General features: G+C 33.4%; 1 protein-coding gene across 1 annotated transcript; it reads right to left on the bottom strand.

Annotated features, from left to right (window-relative positions):
* Nucleotides 1-3,885: 3,885 nt before the first annotated feature.
* Nucleotides 3,886-19,819, bottom strand: LOC117342534 (WD repeat-containing protein 73-like). The gene is made up of 10 exons (XM_033904714.1): nucleotides 19,727-19,819; nucleotides 18,743-18,810; nucleotides 17,706-17,797; nucleotides 15,391-15,479; nucleotides 15,057-15,130; nucleotides 12,065-12,110; nucleotides 11,116-11,225; nucleotides 9,675-9,991; nucleotides 7,478-7,517; nucleotides 3,886-6,497 (listed from the first exon to the last, which is right to left on the bottom strand). Exons 1-10 carry the CDS (start codon nucleotides 19,765-19,767, stop codon nucleotides 6,241-6,243), a joined length of 1,134 nt encoding a protein of 377 aa, XP_033760605.1. The 5' UTR covers nucleotides 19,768-19,819; the 3' UTR covers nucleotides 3,886-6,240.
* Nucleotides 19,820-19,837: the final 18 nt, after the last annotated feature.

Genomic DNA, 19,837 nt, shown 5'->3' with positions numbered 1-19,837 from the left:
GCTTCAGCTTGCCTGGTTAGGATCGGAGGTCTAATCCATTAAGGCACAACGATAATTGCACATTGCATTTATATACATTTTAAAAGAGAAAGGTATTGTATAGGCATAACCTTTTGTCGGAATCCCATTGAAACTTATTGATTTAATGAAATACATTGAAATGAAATGAAATATATATATTGTAATTTCCTGTGTGCTAACCATGAGCTATACGATTTAAAATATTAAGAAGAGGCCCAGATGGCCTGAATCGCTCGCATTATAAGTAGGAATTATGGCCAAATTACTATTTCCAATGTTTACCGTATTTATGATAATGGTGCTTTTGCGAATGGTATTTCTAACAGAAATGTACCAGGTATACTGTTTTGTATAAATGCATTGCCCTAGTTAGTTAATGGTACCACAAATTACATTTGTTAGCGTTTTTGCTAAATCAGAAATAGCCAATGCGAAAACCATTATAATACAGCAAAGTGAAACGTGATATGAAGCCTATTGTTGATCCTATATAGTACACATACTGTACCTGGTCACATTTTATATTTCGCAATGATGACCTTCAAAATAGGCCAAGATTACTTGCTTGCTGAATCTTTGTAGCAGTCAAGCCTTGTTACCTGCTGGAAAAAAGATATCTTATAGTTTTCCAGAAGAAGCTTATAGTTGACGAACAGACGACCACTCATGCATGATAAGCTGATTGGCGTATCTTCCATGTGAGGTAAATACATCAATATGTTAATACATGTTTATAACTTAAACCACGTGTCCTCGCATAATATTTAATTAATGACGAGTTAATTTGTTCTCATCAATGACACATTGAATGGTCGTCTGTTTGAGGATAACAGAATATTCGGTCCTGGCCCCTTATCATACCTAAACGTACCAATGAGCAATGAAACCCGACTTTATCGACCACTGACTTTAACGGTACCCTGAACATCCGACCATATCCACCAGTGTTTTGTAGTCGCCCGTCTTGTCGAGTGGACGATAACGGTTTGGTTTGGTTTATTGCAGTTTAACTCCTGTCAACAGCTAAGGTCATTTAAGGACGACCTCCCGTGCGTGCGGCATGCATTCGTAAGGTAGCGTGTGTGTATTTTGGGTGCTGTGGTCTGTTTGTGTTAAGTCTCCTTGTGATAGTTCGGAACTTTTGCCGATTTAAAGTGCTACCTCACTAAAGCATACTGCCGAAGACACCCAGCAGTACACTAATCCAGGTCACATTGTACTGACAATGGCAACCAGTCGTTCAAAATGCTGAGCGATAATCAGGAGAAGCAACTGCCATTATTAAAGACTCTGGTATGTCTCGGCCAGGACCCAAAGCCTTCCTCACAGGCGTAATGTGAGGCATTGTCAAGGGAGACACAAGAAAAAAAGTTGTTAAAAAGAAGAGAAAAGATAAGATCCCAAATTAAATGGCCTCTTACGATCACTTACGCCCTACCTGCAAGGCAAGGAGGATAACGGTGTGCTGTGTGACAAACTGAATGGTTTCCGTTAAGGGAGATTTAAAATTGATCATGTATCATCTTTGACATTCATCTCTGAGAACAGGGGAAATGTAAACTCTCTACTTACACAGCCTTTATATAGATGTCAGAAAGACGTCTGACAATGTGGATAGAGCATTATTATACCAGGGCCCAGTTATTCAAAAGGTGGTTAGCTTAATCACTTGATTAGTGAAAATCTCATTTCTCCTTTACTTCAAAATTTATGTGTGCATATTCCTTGAAATAGACAGGTAGGAAGAGACCGAGGAGTGTTATAGTTTGATGAAATTTTGTCAGGTTAGTTTTACCAGAAATTATTTAATCAGGATTTTACAATTGTTGTTAAACCATGATTAGCCTAATCATACTTTGAACAACTGGGCCCAGGGATATGCAATTACAGTATGTAGTATGTATTTTCTATTTATAAAGATGTTAGATATTATGTTCGGACAGACGGACTACAGTATGTACCGATTGGTTTAATGTTAAGTTTGATTTGAAACAGGGGTGTTTATCGTCACCGCTTTTGTTTGACCTGTGCATCAACTTTTCTTATTAGCTTTAATGTCGGTTTAGACATGGATGGTAATACATTCTTTGCCTTAATATATCAAGATGATCTGGTTAAAACATCTGGAAGTGAGAGAGCTTGAAGTTACTTCTCCATATTCTTCCCACATGGAGTACTACCAATGCGATGAGTATTAACCCCTTCGCACGAAAAAGAACTCGCATGACTGAAATGTCCTTTGTAAGTGGCGAGATAGAAAATCAGTTATGTAAACTGTATCGAAATATATCGATATTTTACATTATCTAACATCTAGATTATAACAAGACGGCTAAATATACGGCTTGTTGAGCTAGAACATCATCAGGTTTACTAATTGTTAAATGTAAGGCTACGGAAAGACTTCCTTATAATATGCTCTAAATTATATAATTCCTCTCTGTGGCCTAGTCGTTTTATTCTGTCAGTATGATAGGGGTCGAGAATGTTTTTAATTGTGGTTCTGCCATTTGGGGTACTAGACAGTTTAGCTGTATCTTGCAATTTGCAGTTCAGATGAAAGCATGTCGGTTTTATTCAGTGGTTTAGTTATAGGTATGCAACCAATGCTGTAGTACAGGGTGACATGGGTTGGACACCAGTTATGATTATACAGTGGTCAACTGTTTTTCGTCAATAGGGTCGATTAGTTAATGACAAACACCATGACGTGTTAAATAAGCACATACTTTCATTGCCTTATAATAGAAACACAAGTGGTTGTAAAAATAGCCAATATGTTGCATGCGAGATATTACGAACTCAAGATTTATTGAGATACTTAAATGGTCCTTTGAACACCAAGGAATGTTTAGTACGGGGTGAACAAAGAGATAAGGAAAAGTTAGTAGAGGCATGGAAACAGGATTATATAGAGTGAATTGTAGACATGTCGGACAGGAAGGTAACAAGCTGAGCGATTTTAAACGTTTAAGGAAGATAATGAGATGGAAATATGTACATATGACGATAATTAGGTATAATGTATAGTAAAATTGGACTTTTCGCTTGCACGCAAATGTATAGTAAATGTATAGTAAATTTGGACTTTTGAGTTTCAAATGATCTTTTATCGTTTTATGTGAATATATGTCGTATCTCATAATTCAAAAAACTGATTGATGGCCATTAGAAGGACATTATTGGGCATGTGTGGGTTTTTTGTACTATATTTTTCAATGAATATATTTTACTATATTTCTTTTAATGAATATATTTCACTATATTTTTTTTAATGAATATATGTTACTATATTTTTTAATGAATATAAATTGTCTCATAATTCAAACTGATGAATGGACATCACATGCGTGCCAGTGGATATGTTTTTAACTATATTTTACAACATGTACGTGTTTACTTGTATTTTGGTAATTGCATTCTAATATGTGACACTTTAATAAACAAATTGAATTTGAATCCGATTGTGAATATCCATCATAGTTCACAAGCCCGACAAAACCTAAACGTACATCATTCCCAGCCACCAAAGTCAGACGGTTCTGATAATGAGTCGGGGTCGAATGGCCCGAGCTGATCACGATCCAGTTTGGCAATCTGTGCTAGGGGTTATTATATTATATATCTTCACTTTTTTCATATTTGAACAAAACAGATCCTAGCTTTATGGAAATGATAAGTCACATTATGAGAGATATAGAGTGTAAATCATTTTGAGTCTCCCATATGCGAGTCCCAAACATCACCGAGTGACGCGTCCGGACAATAAGGTAGCTGTGAGAGGTAAACATGTACATTGACCGATTCGATCCGGGGGTAATGTATCGGGTTTAGACGGTCTTTAATAAATGGAAAAAAAAACACACTATTGTCATGGTTTATTGCTTTTTTATGCACAAGGATAAACACAAAAGAATAAAAGTTGACAACGTAGGTTATAGATCACAAAATACGATCCATCTTGTATTTTGTCTTTCACGGTTATGTAAATCTAAAGTTTGTTCATAGCTGCCCTCGTCAATTTAATATTACTACTACGACTTAATCGTTCGAATACCGATAAGCATTGTTTGCTTATGTTTCGTGAATGACGCTTTAATAAGATTGTATAATGTGTGTTTGTGCTTAAACCACAGACCAAGATATACAATGTACATTTGGTAAGGAAATATAATATACGAATGTAAAATCATATAGTTTAAAAAAAAAATCAAAGATATTACGAGATATTTACACCACTCCCTACCCTATCTCAATAAAGGGCGGGCTAATAATTCTACATTGCGGACAGGTATACACCACACAGCTAGTGTTCATAGGAAACCGCTACAAATGAATTCGGAACTGTCAAGGTCGTCAACGGGTATACTAGATACTTTTTAATTTTATCGCCCGATGCTCGATATGAAATGCACTGCGACAGGTCCCGTTGTCCCGACTACGTCTGTCTGCAAACAAGCTTGTTGGATTTCAATTAAATTCTAAAATTGATCAATAAAGGTAATTCTACGGCGACTATATCTACCAGTGACACGAGAAGCTCCCTTGTTATAAAACTGCGTCACAATTGTATAGATGAAAACGTGCAATATTTACACATGGTACAAACACTACAACACATGATTGGTCCGCACAAGGAAGTTCTTTTTACGTCAATATCTTTTACACCGTAACAATTCGAGATCTGAACCAACACGTTAATATATCCTACTGGACATGACTGCTGTCGTTATTGACAAAGTTAATGTCAATATATATGTCGTCAACTATTTCACTAAATGACAACGAATAGCTCATACTAATTGTGCACGAATTATCAAGTTTTCTGGACCATGGTGAGACTATTTTGGCAATCGATAACTACTGAGGCAAACAGAGAGTGTCATGTCCATGTAGATATCATATATCGACCTGTTACTTCAAGGTTATCCATTGTTGCGATGCTGAAGATATTATTAACGAAAACAAAAAACAAAGAAACAAAAAACTTGCTCCTGCGTACCGATGTTCACCAGCCCGCCTCAAAGTCAAGATATCACCAACGTGCTGGTTTGTCGGCTGTACATTGTATACAGTACCATAGAAGTTCATAGAACCAGGACATTAATTCTGACAGATCTCGTATTCACCGGTTAAAATAAATTCTGCTGTAGGCTTTAATCTGTGCAGGAGGCCACCCCGTCATAAGGATTGCACAAAAGACTCACAATATATTAGCACCTTTCAATTCAAATTCAAAGTTATATAATTTTATACTGTAGAGCCACAATGAATATAACTGCATGGTGCATGTGTTTCGTCCTTGCAGGACTTGTCAGATATGCGAACAGCTTCAGTGGTGATACACAGTGTAAGCATTATTTACCTGTTCAATACTGGATTATCAAGTTAACGTCTAGGACATATGCGTAGTCTGAATAGTGTCACTATTTAAATGAATTAAAATTGAGTGTCTGCCACCTGCACTACGAAAGGACTGTATAACAGCTACCACATACCAACAGAACAGTTTACTAACGATACAATCAGTGGCAACCCGGCCCTGGTAAGCATTATAATTCCGTTTGCAAATTTGCAAATTTAACCTAACAACATACGCAAAATTGAAACTGATAAAATAATTCTAAAATACACGACATAAAAATAACATTGAATCATAAAATAACATTCATTTTCTATGTCATTAAATCAGACAGGAAAGCATTTTCTGGTTCTCCTTATGTCCAACCGTGGCAACGTCAATTGTTTGCTTTACTCGAAGTAAAAATTTCAGTTCTGACGGTAAAAAGATCTACAATAGTTATACTCGATTACTTCAGAATATCTCGAAAATTGTCATGACACCACTGACTTCGAGATAGCGAAACTAGACTGTAGTGGGAGTATGACATTAATACTGAAAGACATTTGCAAAAAATGTTCCCAGAAAAGATGCTTTTTGTTCAAAGTACACTTATCCCTTATTTTTCACTTTCATTATATTTTGTCTTTTCTCTTTCTGTGTATTTGAGGCACATCACTAATCTCTGTTTTGAGGTCATGAAAGAAACATTTTCTATCTATGACTTATTTTTACCTAATGTTTTTTTTATGTATTTTCTTTCTAACAAGCAGTACTAGAGTATACACTATCTACGGTGTAGCATCTTTAATACATATTGTATTTGAAGTTTGTGAATGGTAGAATTGATGTTCATAAATGTACATGGTATGTATTTATTATTTATCAAGACACGTGTTGATCTGCCAGGCATGCAGGGAACCATCCGTGGCTGCCGACAGGACAATATCCTGTTGTCGTGGATGTAGGAGATGGGTGACAGTGGTTAACACTTTGTTATCTACGTCCGTACATGTACCTGCATTCCGTAAATGACCTTCGTGTTGGAAACAGGGTTTGGAAACCACCCGTTCGGTACTGCCTCCCACCTCAGACACCAAAGGTAATTTGAAAATATATACATTACTGTCAAAACCTGGAACAAAGTTGAAATGTGTCGTTACGGAGGTAGATCAAATATGGGATTACATGTAACAGTTATGTCATTATTTGTATACATTCACATTAAATTCTGGTCAATATTTCAAGTATCAAATAGTTTAAAGACTAACATTTATCATAAATATTTTTAAAACGAATTTAGATGATATTGGAGACATGAATAACTCTTGGAGGTCTACAGGTATATGACACAAATCAGTAAACTCTTTGATTCTTTTAGACTTCTCATCAATAGTATTTCAATATCGTTCAAATGCAAACCAATGATCAAGTACAGACACGGATAACAAGTGTCATTAACAAATCTGATCTTGATAATTCTTTACTTTTTACCCTTCACATCTACAGTAGACCAAATAATACGAAAGTGTATGACTCATACTTCTAAAGATGCTTAATCATCCAGAGAACTTCGTCTTATTATTGTACTTTATCAACGACCTCAATACAAATCCATATTTTTGTTCATATTTTGCCCTCGATATATCGATTTAGAGTTATGGTTTCGTTATTATGTCGCGATTCTTTGTCATTTTGAGAGTATTTAATTTTATCAAAATTCATTACCTTAAAGACAATAACCTGAACAAAATATAAGGATGTGTAAACGAAATCATAATTCTTAATCGAAATTGAAAAACGAGGGCATAATGTGAACAAAACATACAGAAGGTGGCGTAATTTACTTTAAAAGACTACATATGTATATGAACCCTCATCCAAATTACAACTAATATAGGTACATGGTAACTACCTTGTCAAATAGGCCCATCATACAAACACACAAGTATAAGATATGACATAAAAGTGATCAAAAATGTGTCTATAGGGTGTAGTTTAATTTCTTTCTGAAGTTCCAGTCTAATATAAGTATACACAGAGGTGTTAACGTAAACGAAACCCAGTACATCTATAGCGTACAAATTCTTACTTGCTTGTACTTAGATTACTTACCAGATATGTAAACTGTGTCGTCTTCATTTCCAGGTAAGGCCTGTAAAACAGAAACCGAAAACACAAATATATGAGATCAAAGAAGAATACAAATACCCATCAATGTTCCGAGTGAAACAAGGTATACATGTATGGCAAAAGCGTTTGTAAAAATACAGAAAATACAGAGTGCATATTCCACATGCAAGGGATGTCAGTAAGATCACAATAAAAATGCGAAAAAAATGAAATAAGTAATAATATATCTAAAGTGCATGAAACAACTACCTAATTTTACTTCCAAACAGAAGGAATTGATGTAGGAGTAAAATGGGTTACATTTGTTGTAAATTGTAGCACTGATGTAGAAATAGAATGTGGTACATTTGTTGTACATTGTAGTATTGATGTAGAAATAGAATGTGTTACATTTGTTGTCTATTGTAGAATTGATGTAGGAATGTGTTACACTTGTACATTGAATATTGATGTAGAAATAGAATGTGTTACATTTTTGTACATTGCAGAAGTAATGTAGAAATAGAATGTGTTACATTTGTTGTACAATGTCTATTGTACAATGTAACATTGATGTTGAAAAAGAATGTGTTAAATTTGTTGTACATTGTAGCATTAATGTAGAAATATAATGTGTAACATTTGTTGTACATTATTTATAGCATTAATGTAGAAATAGAATGTGTAACATTTGTTGTACATTATTTATAGCATTAATGTAGAAATAGAATGTGTAACATTTGTTCACATTTTAGCATTGATGTAGAAATAGAATGTTATATTTGTTGTACATTGTAGAATTGATGTAGAAATAAATGTGTTACATTTGTTGTACATTTCATCATTGATGTAGGAATAGAATGTGTTACATTTGTTGTACATTTCATCATTGATGTAGGAATAGAATGTATTATATTTGTTGTACTCTGTAGAATTGATGTAGAAATAAATGTGTTGCAATTGTTGTACATTATTTTATTAATAGAGAAATAGAAGGTGCTTCATAAGTTGTAGTATTGATACCCTATTTGACCTACATTGTAATACTTTCACTTGCAAAAACACTAAAAGAACATACTTATTAGAATAAAACTTTGCTTCATTTATAATGTTAATGTAGGGAATACAATCCAGATTATTTGTTCAAAAGACTGAAGATGACTTGCTTCAATTAGTGCACTCATCATGTTTTCCTTTCAAAGGAGGGAGTGTGCTTATAGGGGTAGGAGGGCTTATATAAGATCAGATACAATAACTAAGGATTTTCTTTTCATATTTGCAGTATTATTGATAACCACAAGAAACATAAAATTTACACATACCAAATATCAGTACTTTTTTTTTGGAAAAAAAAAATTTGCTAAGATATAGATATGTTTAGCATTGATAAATCATTTTTGCAATGAAATACTGTTTTGAATATATATAAATGCTTTAGATGTGCCACACAAGTGTTTAACCAGATATATTTGATGAACAAAAACTCTTGCCTCCCCTTCTCCCATACTAGGTATTAACTTTTTGCACTCCATTGACCTTGAAAGGTATACAGCAACTTCATTTAAGATATCTTAACTGCTTTTACAGTTATCACTATATAAGAAAGCATAAGAAAAACTTTCACTTTGACTTTTGACCTTGAGAATAAGGTAAAAGTGACCTGACAGCAGTGCATTGCATATAACCTTTAGGTTATTCAACTGTGATGTAAGTTTCATCAAGATATCTTCAACAGTTAAGATGTTATGGCTCAGGCAAATATTACATATATTTGACCTTTGAATGATCAGTGGGCGATAAAGGTATACTGTAGCAATTTTCATTAAGATATCTCAAATATTTTAAAAGTTATTGCCTGGACAAGAATTATTGGACAAAAAATAGCATTTGTTTGACCTTTGACCTTGAGATCAAAGTCACAATGATCCAATGACAGAACACTTCACTTTGTCTGTGGGGGATTAAAATATTTTTTCATTAAGATATCTTTCATGGTTTAAAAGTTATTGCCCAGAGAAGAATTATTGGAATAAATTAACACTGATTTGACCTTTAACCTTGAGGTCAAGGTCACAGTGAATTAAGGGCAATGCAATTCACAACTTATACAGTCATTACAAGAGACATTGCTGGGCTTATTACAGGAAAATACATCACAAAAACAACAGCGACCAACATGTGTGGATAATGAGATACTTACATGTATCTTTAGGTAACTGAAATCTGATGATGGATTTAATTCAGTATACCAACGGCCTACATCATTATTCCAATCGTGTTTTTCCACTTTCCGAACTTCACCTTCAGACGATAACTTGTAAACACCTGATTCAGTCACAGAACTTGTCCAGAAACATTTCTGACCTTCAGAAATAGTATTTGTATGTTCATGTTTGACCTTTGATATGTCTTCCCTGAGGTCAAAGGTGACAAGTTCACCGGTGTCTTGGCAACAGCATATCAGTGTGTTGCTATCTGTGAGCCCCATAGAGCTAATTCTCTCACATCTCTGAAGCCCTGCAACATAAGATAGATATGGGCTGTATGTAAAAAAAAACAACTTTATATTTCACATTTATTAGGTTTATGGAATAAGTCAAGAGAGAAATACTAGTGACTGTTATCAAAAATTACAAGACAACACAAGTGTTACTGTACAACTCCCCTCGAGATTCACTCAGGAAAACACAAATGCACATCATTAAGAAATAAATTTTCTTTTTTTTTTGTCATTTACTGGTGTGTAAACTGCAACAGTTATCAACAACAAAATAAACTGTTATTTTTTACACTTATATTTTGACAGCTTTTTAAATTTATGCCACTCTAAAATAAATTATTAACATCATTGGACATTATAGATTGTACTGCTGATTCCAATTTGGAGGAAAAGGTTGTTAACAGAATATACAAGTGTAGTTCCACAATAACATTATGTTCTTATTCTATTTCTGTGAGATTAACAGAATATAGTTCCACAATAACATTATGTTCTTATTCTATTTCTGTGAGATATTTTAAACCTTTACACCTTCAATTCACATATTGTTTTGATTTGCATCACAATTATATAACAGATTCACAAAATGTGAAAATTAGAACAAAGCGTGTACGTGCCAAATCAGAGTTGGGCCACCCTGACCTCAACAATGTACATATGCATAATCTTATGTGTCAGACAAAAGTTTACAAAAGTGTTACCATCAATTTTGTTGGCATGGCCAAATAGAGAATACACATCAGCAATACATATATAAATTATTAAGCCTATACATGTGCTAATTAAAATTTTCAAAGCGACAATGACCTTGACTGTTGGTAGCACTTTTGTTTGTTTGCTAGGGTCATTTTAAGGAGAAATCTCCTTGTAGTAGTTGGTGACTACCTCACGGAACAACATACTGGAGGCCTGTCACATGCCATCCAGAACAATTAGGGTAAAGTGTCTTGCACAAGGACATTTACCACAACAGTACTGGCAGGCCGCTTCTCAGCTTCTCGAGGAACACAAACCGATACGAGAAGTGTGAGTTGAACCAGGCACCTCTGATCTTCATCTGAGGTTATATGACCAGCACTCGAACCAACTGAGCTATCGCAGCCCCCTTGGTAGCAAGTCCTACTGTATATTATATCCTTACCTTTACTGGTAGTCTGCCCTGTGATACTGTCCACAATACACAGGTTATCCAGGTGAGAGCCAAACACTACGTTGTTTGTACCAGTGACAGGTGTAATGTGAGCTGGACTCCTGTCAGACAGGTGAAAAAAACATACATTTTGTAATTACAAATTTCATTTATGTGGCAACCATTTGAAAACAATTAAGTGTATATCAACTTTCCATGTACAAATAAATCTTGTTCCCCCAGATACAAATGAGAAAATGATTTTGCAATAACAGAAGGAACATGGAGTACCTGGGGAAACAACATGGTCTGGCAGATGACTGGCATACCTTTTAAAATCTGACTAGGAAATTGTTCCCTCGCTACCTCAATTGGCAAAAGACAGATCTACTATCCACTGATCGAGCCATTTACATGTAACAACCCATTGAACAAAAGACAGAATTATTCAATAATCTTCAGGGGCGTAGCTGCATGGGCCCTTGATTAAGTGGATTTATGAACGCTGGTGTGAGTCCGAAATTTTTGAAGTTTTGAAAATATTAAAATGGAGTTCAAACAAAGTCGACGGTCCGGTTTTTCCCCAGTAAACATTTATTTTTTTTAATTTCTTTTCCTGATGTATCAGTGTCACTATATGGTTCTACTATGTATACAAGGTGCATTTGACTTCATATTGATACAATTTTTTTATGGAAAATTAAGTGGATTCACCTGTGTACCTGCATACAGGCAGCTACGCACCTGATCTTTAATCATCAGTAAAACGAAATATAAGAAGACAAATAGCAATTCATGTGTCAAACTCACAATCCCCTAGTCTGCAGCTACATGTACTGGGTATATTGATCCAGAAAAAAGGGAAATAACTCTTGCAATAAGTGAGAAGAAACTTATTTCAATACAAGTCCTGTGTGTGGTGTCTTCATAAGTTTACAACAACATTGACAGAGTTACCTACCCTTTACTCTTATTGTTCTCAACTGTTGAGATATTTCTGATCACATCTGAAAAAAAAATGTCAAAATTTCAATTTTCAGTACAAACTAGATAGGTAATATAAACAGTGAGTATTTTTAGATATATGTATTGATCAAAACAAATACAAAATGTAGTTTTGAAAGCAGAAATTTCTAAAATTTCAACACAAACAATCTATAATGTGTTAATAATATGATTTTTGTTAAAGATGATATGTGTTCACCCCTGACACACCTCAATCCAGGTTCTATCTATCACGAAGCGTCTCAATCTCATACATTGTATACACATTTAGCTTGCACTTTGATTATATGGTCAATGGCTGCAAATGTAACAGCAAAGAGAGTAGTGTGTATCAAGGGGGACCTAAACCCCAACCCTCGACCAATCAAGCTGAAGGGAATATGCCCTTAGCAGGACTGTATCACAATGTCCACTTTTTACAATCAAAACCAGTCACACTTTAAAACCACATTGCTCTGATAACAGGCAATCATATTTTAGAAACTAAAATGTCATAATATTTGATAACCATCCTAAAACTACTTAACAATAATCTAAACTTATAACCAGTTTAAATAAAAAAATAAACAAAAGAGAATACTGAATTAAAAATAACCAGAACTTTAATTCTAACTCAAAATTGAAAAAAGAGGCAAAATATGACCAAAAATTTGCATGGAGACCTTGGAAAACTAGAGTTGTCAGAGGACAACATAATACATTAAAGTAGATCAAAGGTCACGTTTAAGGTCAACAGGTCTGAAAATATTGTATCAATGGAAATTTTTTGTCACAAAAAACATGTCAAATATGAAAGCCCTATTCGTATAGTTCTGTGGCCAAGGTAAAACAAAAAACTTAAAAATAGGTCAAAGGTCACTGTCAAGGTCAGCAGGTCTGCAAATACAGTTCAGATAAAAAGGTCTTGCCACAGGGAGCACACATGTAAAATACCAATGCTGTGTCACCATTAGTCATTATTGTCACCAACGCCCGAGTATAGCAATTAGCTCCCCTGCTGAAAAGTACAAGGAGAATAAGAACAGGTGTTCGGTAAGGATACGAGTCTTTTAGGAATAGAATATGATGTTGATTTGCATAAAATAGTAAAATTGAATTTTGACAAGAAACTTATTAAACTGAAATCCCTCATTAACTCGTGGAGCCGAAGAAATCTTACTCCAATAGGGAAAATAACTATTATAAAAACACCACTTATTTCACAATTCAATCATCTCTTTATAGCTCTCCCGAACCCAAACGAATCGTATATAAAAAAAAGTCAACAATATATTATATGAATTTCTTTGGTGTGGTAAAACAGACAAAATTAAACGTGATGTTATAATTAAGTCATATATTGAAGGTGGTTTAAAGATGATTAATTTAAAATCTTTTATAACAGGTCTTAAGACAACATGGGTAAGGCGGATTTATAAAGATGATGCTAGTTGGATGTATATTACAGATAAATATATGGATACATTTGCTTTGGCAAATTGTGGACTTCAAAAACTCAAAATTGCTTTGGAAGAATGTACAAATTTGTTTTGGAAAGATGTTCTGAAAGCTTGGTATATAACAATAGATGGGTCCAATACTTACAATGAAAAAATTTGGGAAAATCCTTTGTGGTATAATTATAACATCAAAATAAACAACAAACCTGCTTTCTGCAAAGAATGGTTCAGGAAAGGGGTAATGTATATATATGATATTGTTAAAAAAGATGGCTCATTTTATAATTTTGAAGAATTTCAACAAAAATATGGTATAAGATCCAACTTTTTAACATTTCATGGTATTATTAGAGCTGTAAAACATTTTATAAATAGTAAACAGGAAACTTTCTCTTCAGCAATTTGTTTACCAAACATACCTTTAAATTTGAAAGTTATACTAAGAAATAAAAAAGGGACACATGACATCTATAGAATCTTGTGCCATAATCACACAAAGCCTACATCACAAAGAAAATGGAGCTTAATTTTTAATATCCAGGAAAACCAATGGAAAGAAGTTTATACAAATGTTTTTAAAACCACTAATAGTACAAAACTAAGATGGCTTCAATACAGAATCAATCACAGAATTTTAACTACAAATACAATTCTACATAAAATGGGTATAAAACAAGATAATTTATGTACATTCTGTAGAAATTTTCCAGAAACCATTGAACACTTTTTTTGGGATTGTGATAAGGTTAGTGTTCTTTTACGTGAATTTAAACAATTACTTGCTGCTAACAACATTTTTGTCGATTTTATTAAACAGGAATTTATACTTGGAAAATTTAGTTTCAGTGATGCAGATTTGGTATTAGATAACCTTATTTTACTATTGATTAAACAATATTTGTTTAAAATGAAATGTTTAGAAAAAGATATCAATTTAATAAGTTTAAAGAACCATATACTGTTTGAACTGAAAGCTCATAAGCTGATGATAGTTAAGCATAAGGCATACCGAAACAATGTTGAGTTACAAAATAATCTTGAAAACTGGCTTAACATATGATTTTAATGATTTTAATATATCTATGATGTGGTTTTATTTAATGTAACAGTTTTGTGCTGACAATTTAAAGTTCAGGTATATACTTTTACGTGTACATTGTATACACTATTTACCATCTGTGTAATCAAACAATTAGTCTGAGGCTGCAAAAGAAAATCCCCCCCCAGTATGTTTGTAATGTGTAAGTTTGATTTGGTGTCTTTATGTGTGCGAGTGAGTGAGTATGAATATATATAACATTATATCTAAATGAATATGATGTATGCTTGTAAGTTTGAATGGACATGTATTGTATTTGTAATGTGTTGTTGATAAAATTAAAATTGAATAAAAAATTTGTTAAAAAAAAAAAAAAAAGGATACAAGTCTTCTGCTACATTGGCAACATCTGCTATGCCAAATGTACAGCAAAAAGAGAGCTTTAAAATTAGGAAAGCAAAATTTCTTACCACTTTCATCACTGCCATTAAGTTTCCAGAACTGAATCTTACATATTTCAGTGTTGGGACTGGTTGCTACCACTCTGTGTTGGAGTAAAACAAAAAAACAAATTGGTTTCTGTCATGCAAAGGGTGTGCAAAGAGATAGTTAAGTTTAGGGAAGGAATATTTGCGAATTACTTTTAGCTTGTAATTCTAAAATTATTGGGAGTTGGCAGGTCCTTTAATTTATATAAGGAGATAAATACAATTATAAGAAATGTATTTTATGTTCATCAGCCATGATCAATTCACTTATCATTTCAATCTATCAATTGAAAGTTACGCTGTATATATAAATTACCTTGAGTTAGGGACATGTCTGAGACAGGCTATTTGATCAGGACAGTAACATCCAGCATTCATATGGAAATCGCGGTTCTTTATTAAACCCTGAAAAACAAGTGGTCTAATACATGTACAAGCTACAAAGGTAAAATTTCTTCAGGTCAATTCAGGTCAAATTCAGGTCAATTTCAGGTCAATTTCAGGTCAATATAATATCAGGTCAAATTTACCTGAAGACATTCTTCCTGTGGAGTTAAAAAAATTGTTGTTATAGTTGTCAGTCTTTTGTAAATTTCCTGTATGAAAGCTGACATATAGGGTCGTTAAGTATCATAGAAGGAAATGCAAATAAATAAGGAAAATTTCTGTGGTTGGGCAGGTGACTCAAGTAATCGTTCACATTTAATGGCGATTCAATATCAACTATACAACCTATCGCCCAATAAACAGGAAACAAAATATTGTATTCGACCTGATAAGCATGTACAATTTGTGCTTACAAAACACAAACAGGGTGTGCTTATTAAAACCATATACAAATGTACAGAGAAGTATGTCTGTGTGATACCTGGTCAGAAAAAAAACTCTTTTTTTTCATTTACCAGAGGTATATATCTTTATATGAAGTGAAAGCAATCAAGTCTTTGATTAAACGGCTGAAGATTATATTGGCAGATCAAAGTGATCATGATATAAGCAACCTTTTATGCATGTACATGTATGTGTCGATTAACACACGTCCCATCCTCTTTTCTTGAAGAAGGTGGGTGAGTACTCAGGGGCAGGTGTGTTTTTTAGGTCGAATACAGTATTACGTAGAGACAGTAGCTAGGGTAAATTTTATGTAACAGGAAAAACATTTTTTTTGCCTTAATAAAAATCATCCGTGTATATCATGCTGTTTTCATCAGGTAACATTTTTCATTAACTGGATACTAAGACATGTCGATTGAGTTAAACACACAAACTGCACTATATACATGTATATGCAGAACTATTTCAGATCAGCCTTACAGGAAGAATTTTATCAAAGTTATTTGTTATCGGTGCATGCCCTGATTCCGAACGGCATTTATCAGTGTTTTTCCTGCCAGTGTGGATCTTGGGAAAATTCAATTGACCAAATTGTGAAAAGTTTACACGTAAATTATGCTAAAAGTTTATTTACTAATCAGGTTATCCAGCATTATAAGTGCTCTTTTGAAATCACTCAAATTTTTAATCAAAATTAAGATTTTGAGTGATTTCAGAAGTTCTCTGAAATGTGAATGGTACAACACATGTCCCGCTATAATCTTAAGATTCAAACGTCGTTTTGGGGAATCAAACACATACTCTCAAGGTTCTTCTGGCTGCCCTAGCTGCTGATAATTCTTTTATGACTGTCATGCATTTATCTTACTAGTTCATATATATATACAATGTATAATGCAGTATAAATTCTAGCTTTACATGATGGCACACACCAATTTTGACCCTTGATCAACTGACCTTTTTTCTTATGCGTTCTGTATAATATTTGCTGTTTATTTTTTTTCTGTGTTTTCTGGATTTTTAGCACATGTATTTGGACACAATTTGGAATTTTTAATTTCCTTTTGGGAAAAATAAAGCTAAAATGCATTCAGAATTCGGTTGTTTTGCAAACCCAGTTACATAGTATGTAGGCAGGAAAACAGTGTTTATCTACCTAATTATAATTCCTTAATGTCTAACATTACTTAAGTCGTAATAATTGTTATATACAAGTATAATATTAGTGAAATAAGTACAACTGGTGTTTGAAATAAATTGGAAAAACATCATCAATCATACATATTATGTTATTGGTTAGTCAATGCATATGGCACATTGTAACATTTTAAGGAAGGTTGCATATAGTTTCTTCAATGTCTTCAAACATGTCGATCCACATGTGTATCTGCATCAACCAAGTCTACTGGACCATATAGGTAATAAAGAGCCAAACCCCAACTCCACCTATTTAAATACTATATGCTTATTTGCTTATTTTAACCTGGCAAATAAGCTGTTGTAAATTAATAAGCAGATTCGAGTGCAGTCAGTTACTGGCCCCTTATAACCATATAGAAGGTTAATAATTAAGATTTACAGGGGGTGATGGCAGAGACCAAGTCTCCACTACATCTTAATGACTCTCTATGGCGAGGGGCCTGGTCAGTAACTGACTGTAAGTTCTCCTATCCCCATTAATACAGGAGAAATAAAATCTGAATAATTTATTATGGACTTCACATTCGAATTTCTTTTTATCTATCAAAATACTTGAGAATTGAAAACACTTGATACGACCATAACAATTGGACTTACTGCTTCTTCTTGACTGGTTTTCAGAAGTTTCTCAGGAAGGTGCAGTTCCGCCAGCTCATGTTTCTTGCCATTGGATGTGGCAATGCACACATCTGTAATGTTCATATAATAGTTACCATCATGACATCCACCTCTAAATCATTTTTCATTTTCCTGTTGTTTTTTTAATATCCATCTTTCTTTCTTTCTTTCAATAGGTAATATCTTTCTATAAGTTTTTAAAGTTATTGGACAAAAAAAACACATGGCCGACAGGTAACCATCTTGGATTCTGAGAACTGAAGTTTGTTTTTGCTATTAATTGTATTTTTCATTTCTTTATGATATCAATTTTTCTCCTTTCTATATTTTGATTCCATCTTTTATCTATCTTTTCCTTTTTTCTATCCATGAAATTATTGTTTTACCTCACTTTTAAAATATCACATCTCTGGATTTAAATCATTTGTTTTTCTCTTCGTTTCAATGCTGATTTAATATATTACCTCTCTTTTCTTATTTCTCCCATCTCTACATTTAAATCCTTCCTTTTTCTGTCATTTAATTCAAACTCCCTCGTTTCATATACTTCTTATCACCCCATTTCTATCCCTTTATTAAAAAAAGGATTGAGAAACGTTTCAAATTGCAAACAACTGCAGGTGATTTAACTGGTGACAATTAAGATCCCCAAATTAGTTTAACTAATTATTTAAGTTTCAGGAGGTTAAATTAATTGCCAAATCCTGCTCTGGCTTGATAATTAATCCACTAGTGTACTTTGTAAAATATACCACCCCTGAATAATGAGAACACTAGCTGAATTTTCCCTAATATGTTTATATAGAACATATAAATGCATGTATTATAATGATCGAATTGATATATTTGAAAGTCGTTTTCACATCACCTAAACATACAAATTTAAATTACACAGTATAATTTGTATGTTTAGGTGATGTGAAAATGTCTTAATAATACTTGTATATTTAAAATCATTATTTCCATTATCATTAAATACATACACATACATGTATACACACTTAATTAGTACTCACTATTCCCATCAGTCCAATCCATGTCTGTAATTCCATGTTGAAGATCATACATAAATAAATTCTGATATCTGGAAATTAAATCAAAATTTCTATCTTATAGAAAATTGGTTTATTCTTCTTGATAATTCTAAAAATCAAAGATCGTGTTTTGAGTTGTTTCAGAATTGGAGCTGCATATATTGTACCTGTATGTGTGGATTAAAAGAGAGAAAGAGAATATAACTACCCAATATCAGCTACATTGTACAAGTACATGTATTTAGACTCGAACCTGTGCATCAAAACCTATAGACTAATTAAAAGTTCATCTATAAACTCTGAGCTGCAATGTACATGTAAATGCAATGTACATGTACAATATATACTTGGCTGGTGTTTGATACACAGCTCCTTCAACAAATAAATTAATGAACCTAAAAAATATACAGACAAGAACTTGAACTCAAAGATGGATGTTATAACCATTTGAAGTACCTGGTTACTGGCGTTTAGTCCACTTCAGTAAAAATGTGTGTATAGTTTGAAGTTAATATAACTTACTTATTTGAATGTAAAATTTATATATAGTGACCACATGAAATAATTCGACAACAAAAGTTAGAAATATCCAAATGGTAATTACATCTGTTTTTACATGCTCTTCAGTAGATATTCTTGTTCACATACAAGTTCTTTAGAGCTTAGGTAACATGTAAAGCACGCCCTGTAAACATTCTCGGCTTTTAAATAAAGATTTTGTATCTGTATCTAATAACGTTATGTAGACCACAGGTGCCTGACTCGTTTTATAAAATAATAACATATAGAGTACATATAAATGACATTATGTTATTATTTTATAAAACGAGTCAGGCACCTGTGTGTAGACTACATTTGTTCGTTTGAAATCAATACTGTAATTGTTTGTTTTGTATTCATTCATTTTACCAGCCTCCCACAAGAAATACTCATCACATTCCCAACGTGACCTCATGGAATATTTACAATGCTATAGAATCAAACAACCAGTCATCATCGTCAACCATTGTCGCCGCCTGTCAACATCAAACACGTGCAAAATGTTTATGGTAATCATGGTCATAATAACGCTTCAAA

The sequence above is a fragment of the Pecten maximus genome, chromosome 14 (assembly GCF_902652985.1).
Source record: "Pecten maximus chromosome 14, xPecMax1.1, whole genome shotgun sequence".
In the NCBI taxonomy this organism is placed as follows: Eukaryota; Metazoa; Mollusca; class Bivalvia; order Pectinida; family Pectinidae; genus Pecten; species Pecten maximus.
This window is presented reverse-complemented; position numbering and strand designations above follow the sequence as displayed.

Bases quoted from the DNA above. Each gene is read 5' to 3' on its own strand.
- LOC117342534 (XM_033904714.1), bottom strand. From the start codon at position 19,767: ATGGTTGACGATGATGACTGGTTGTTTGATTCTATAGCATT. The intron at 15,480-17,705 runs GTAAGTCCAATT...CTTGTTTTTCAG, and splicing joins AAACCAGTCAAGAAGAAGCA to GGTTTAATAAAGAACCGCGA. The intron at 7,518-9,674 runs GTAAGTATCTCA...TCTGTTTTACAG, and splicing joins TCAGTTACCTAAAGATACAT to GCCTTACCTGGAAATGAAGA.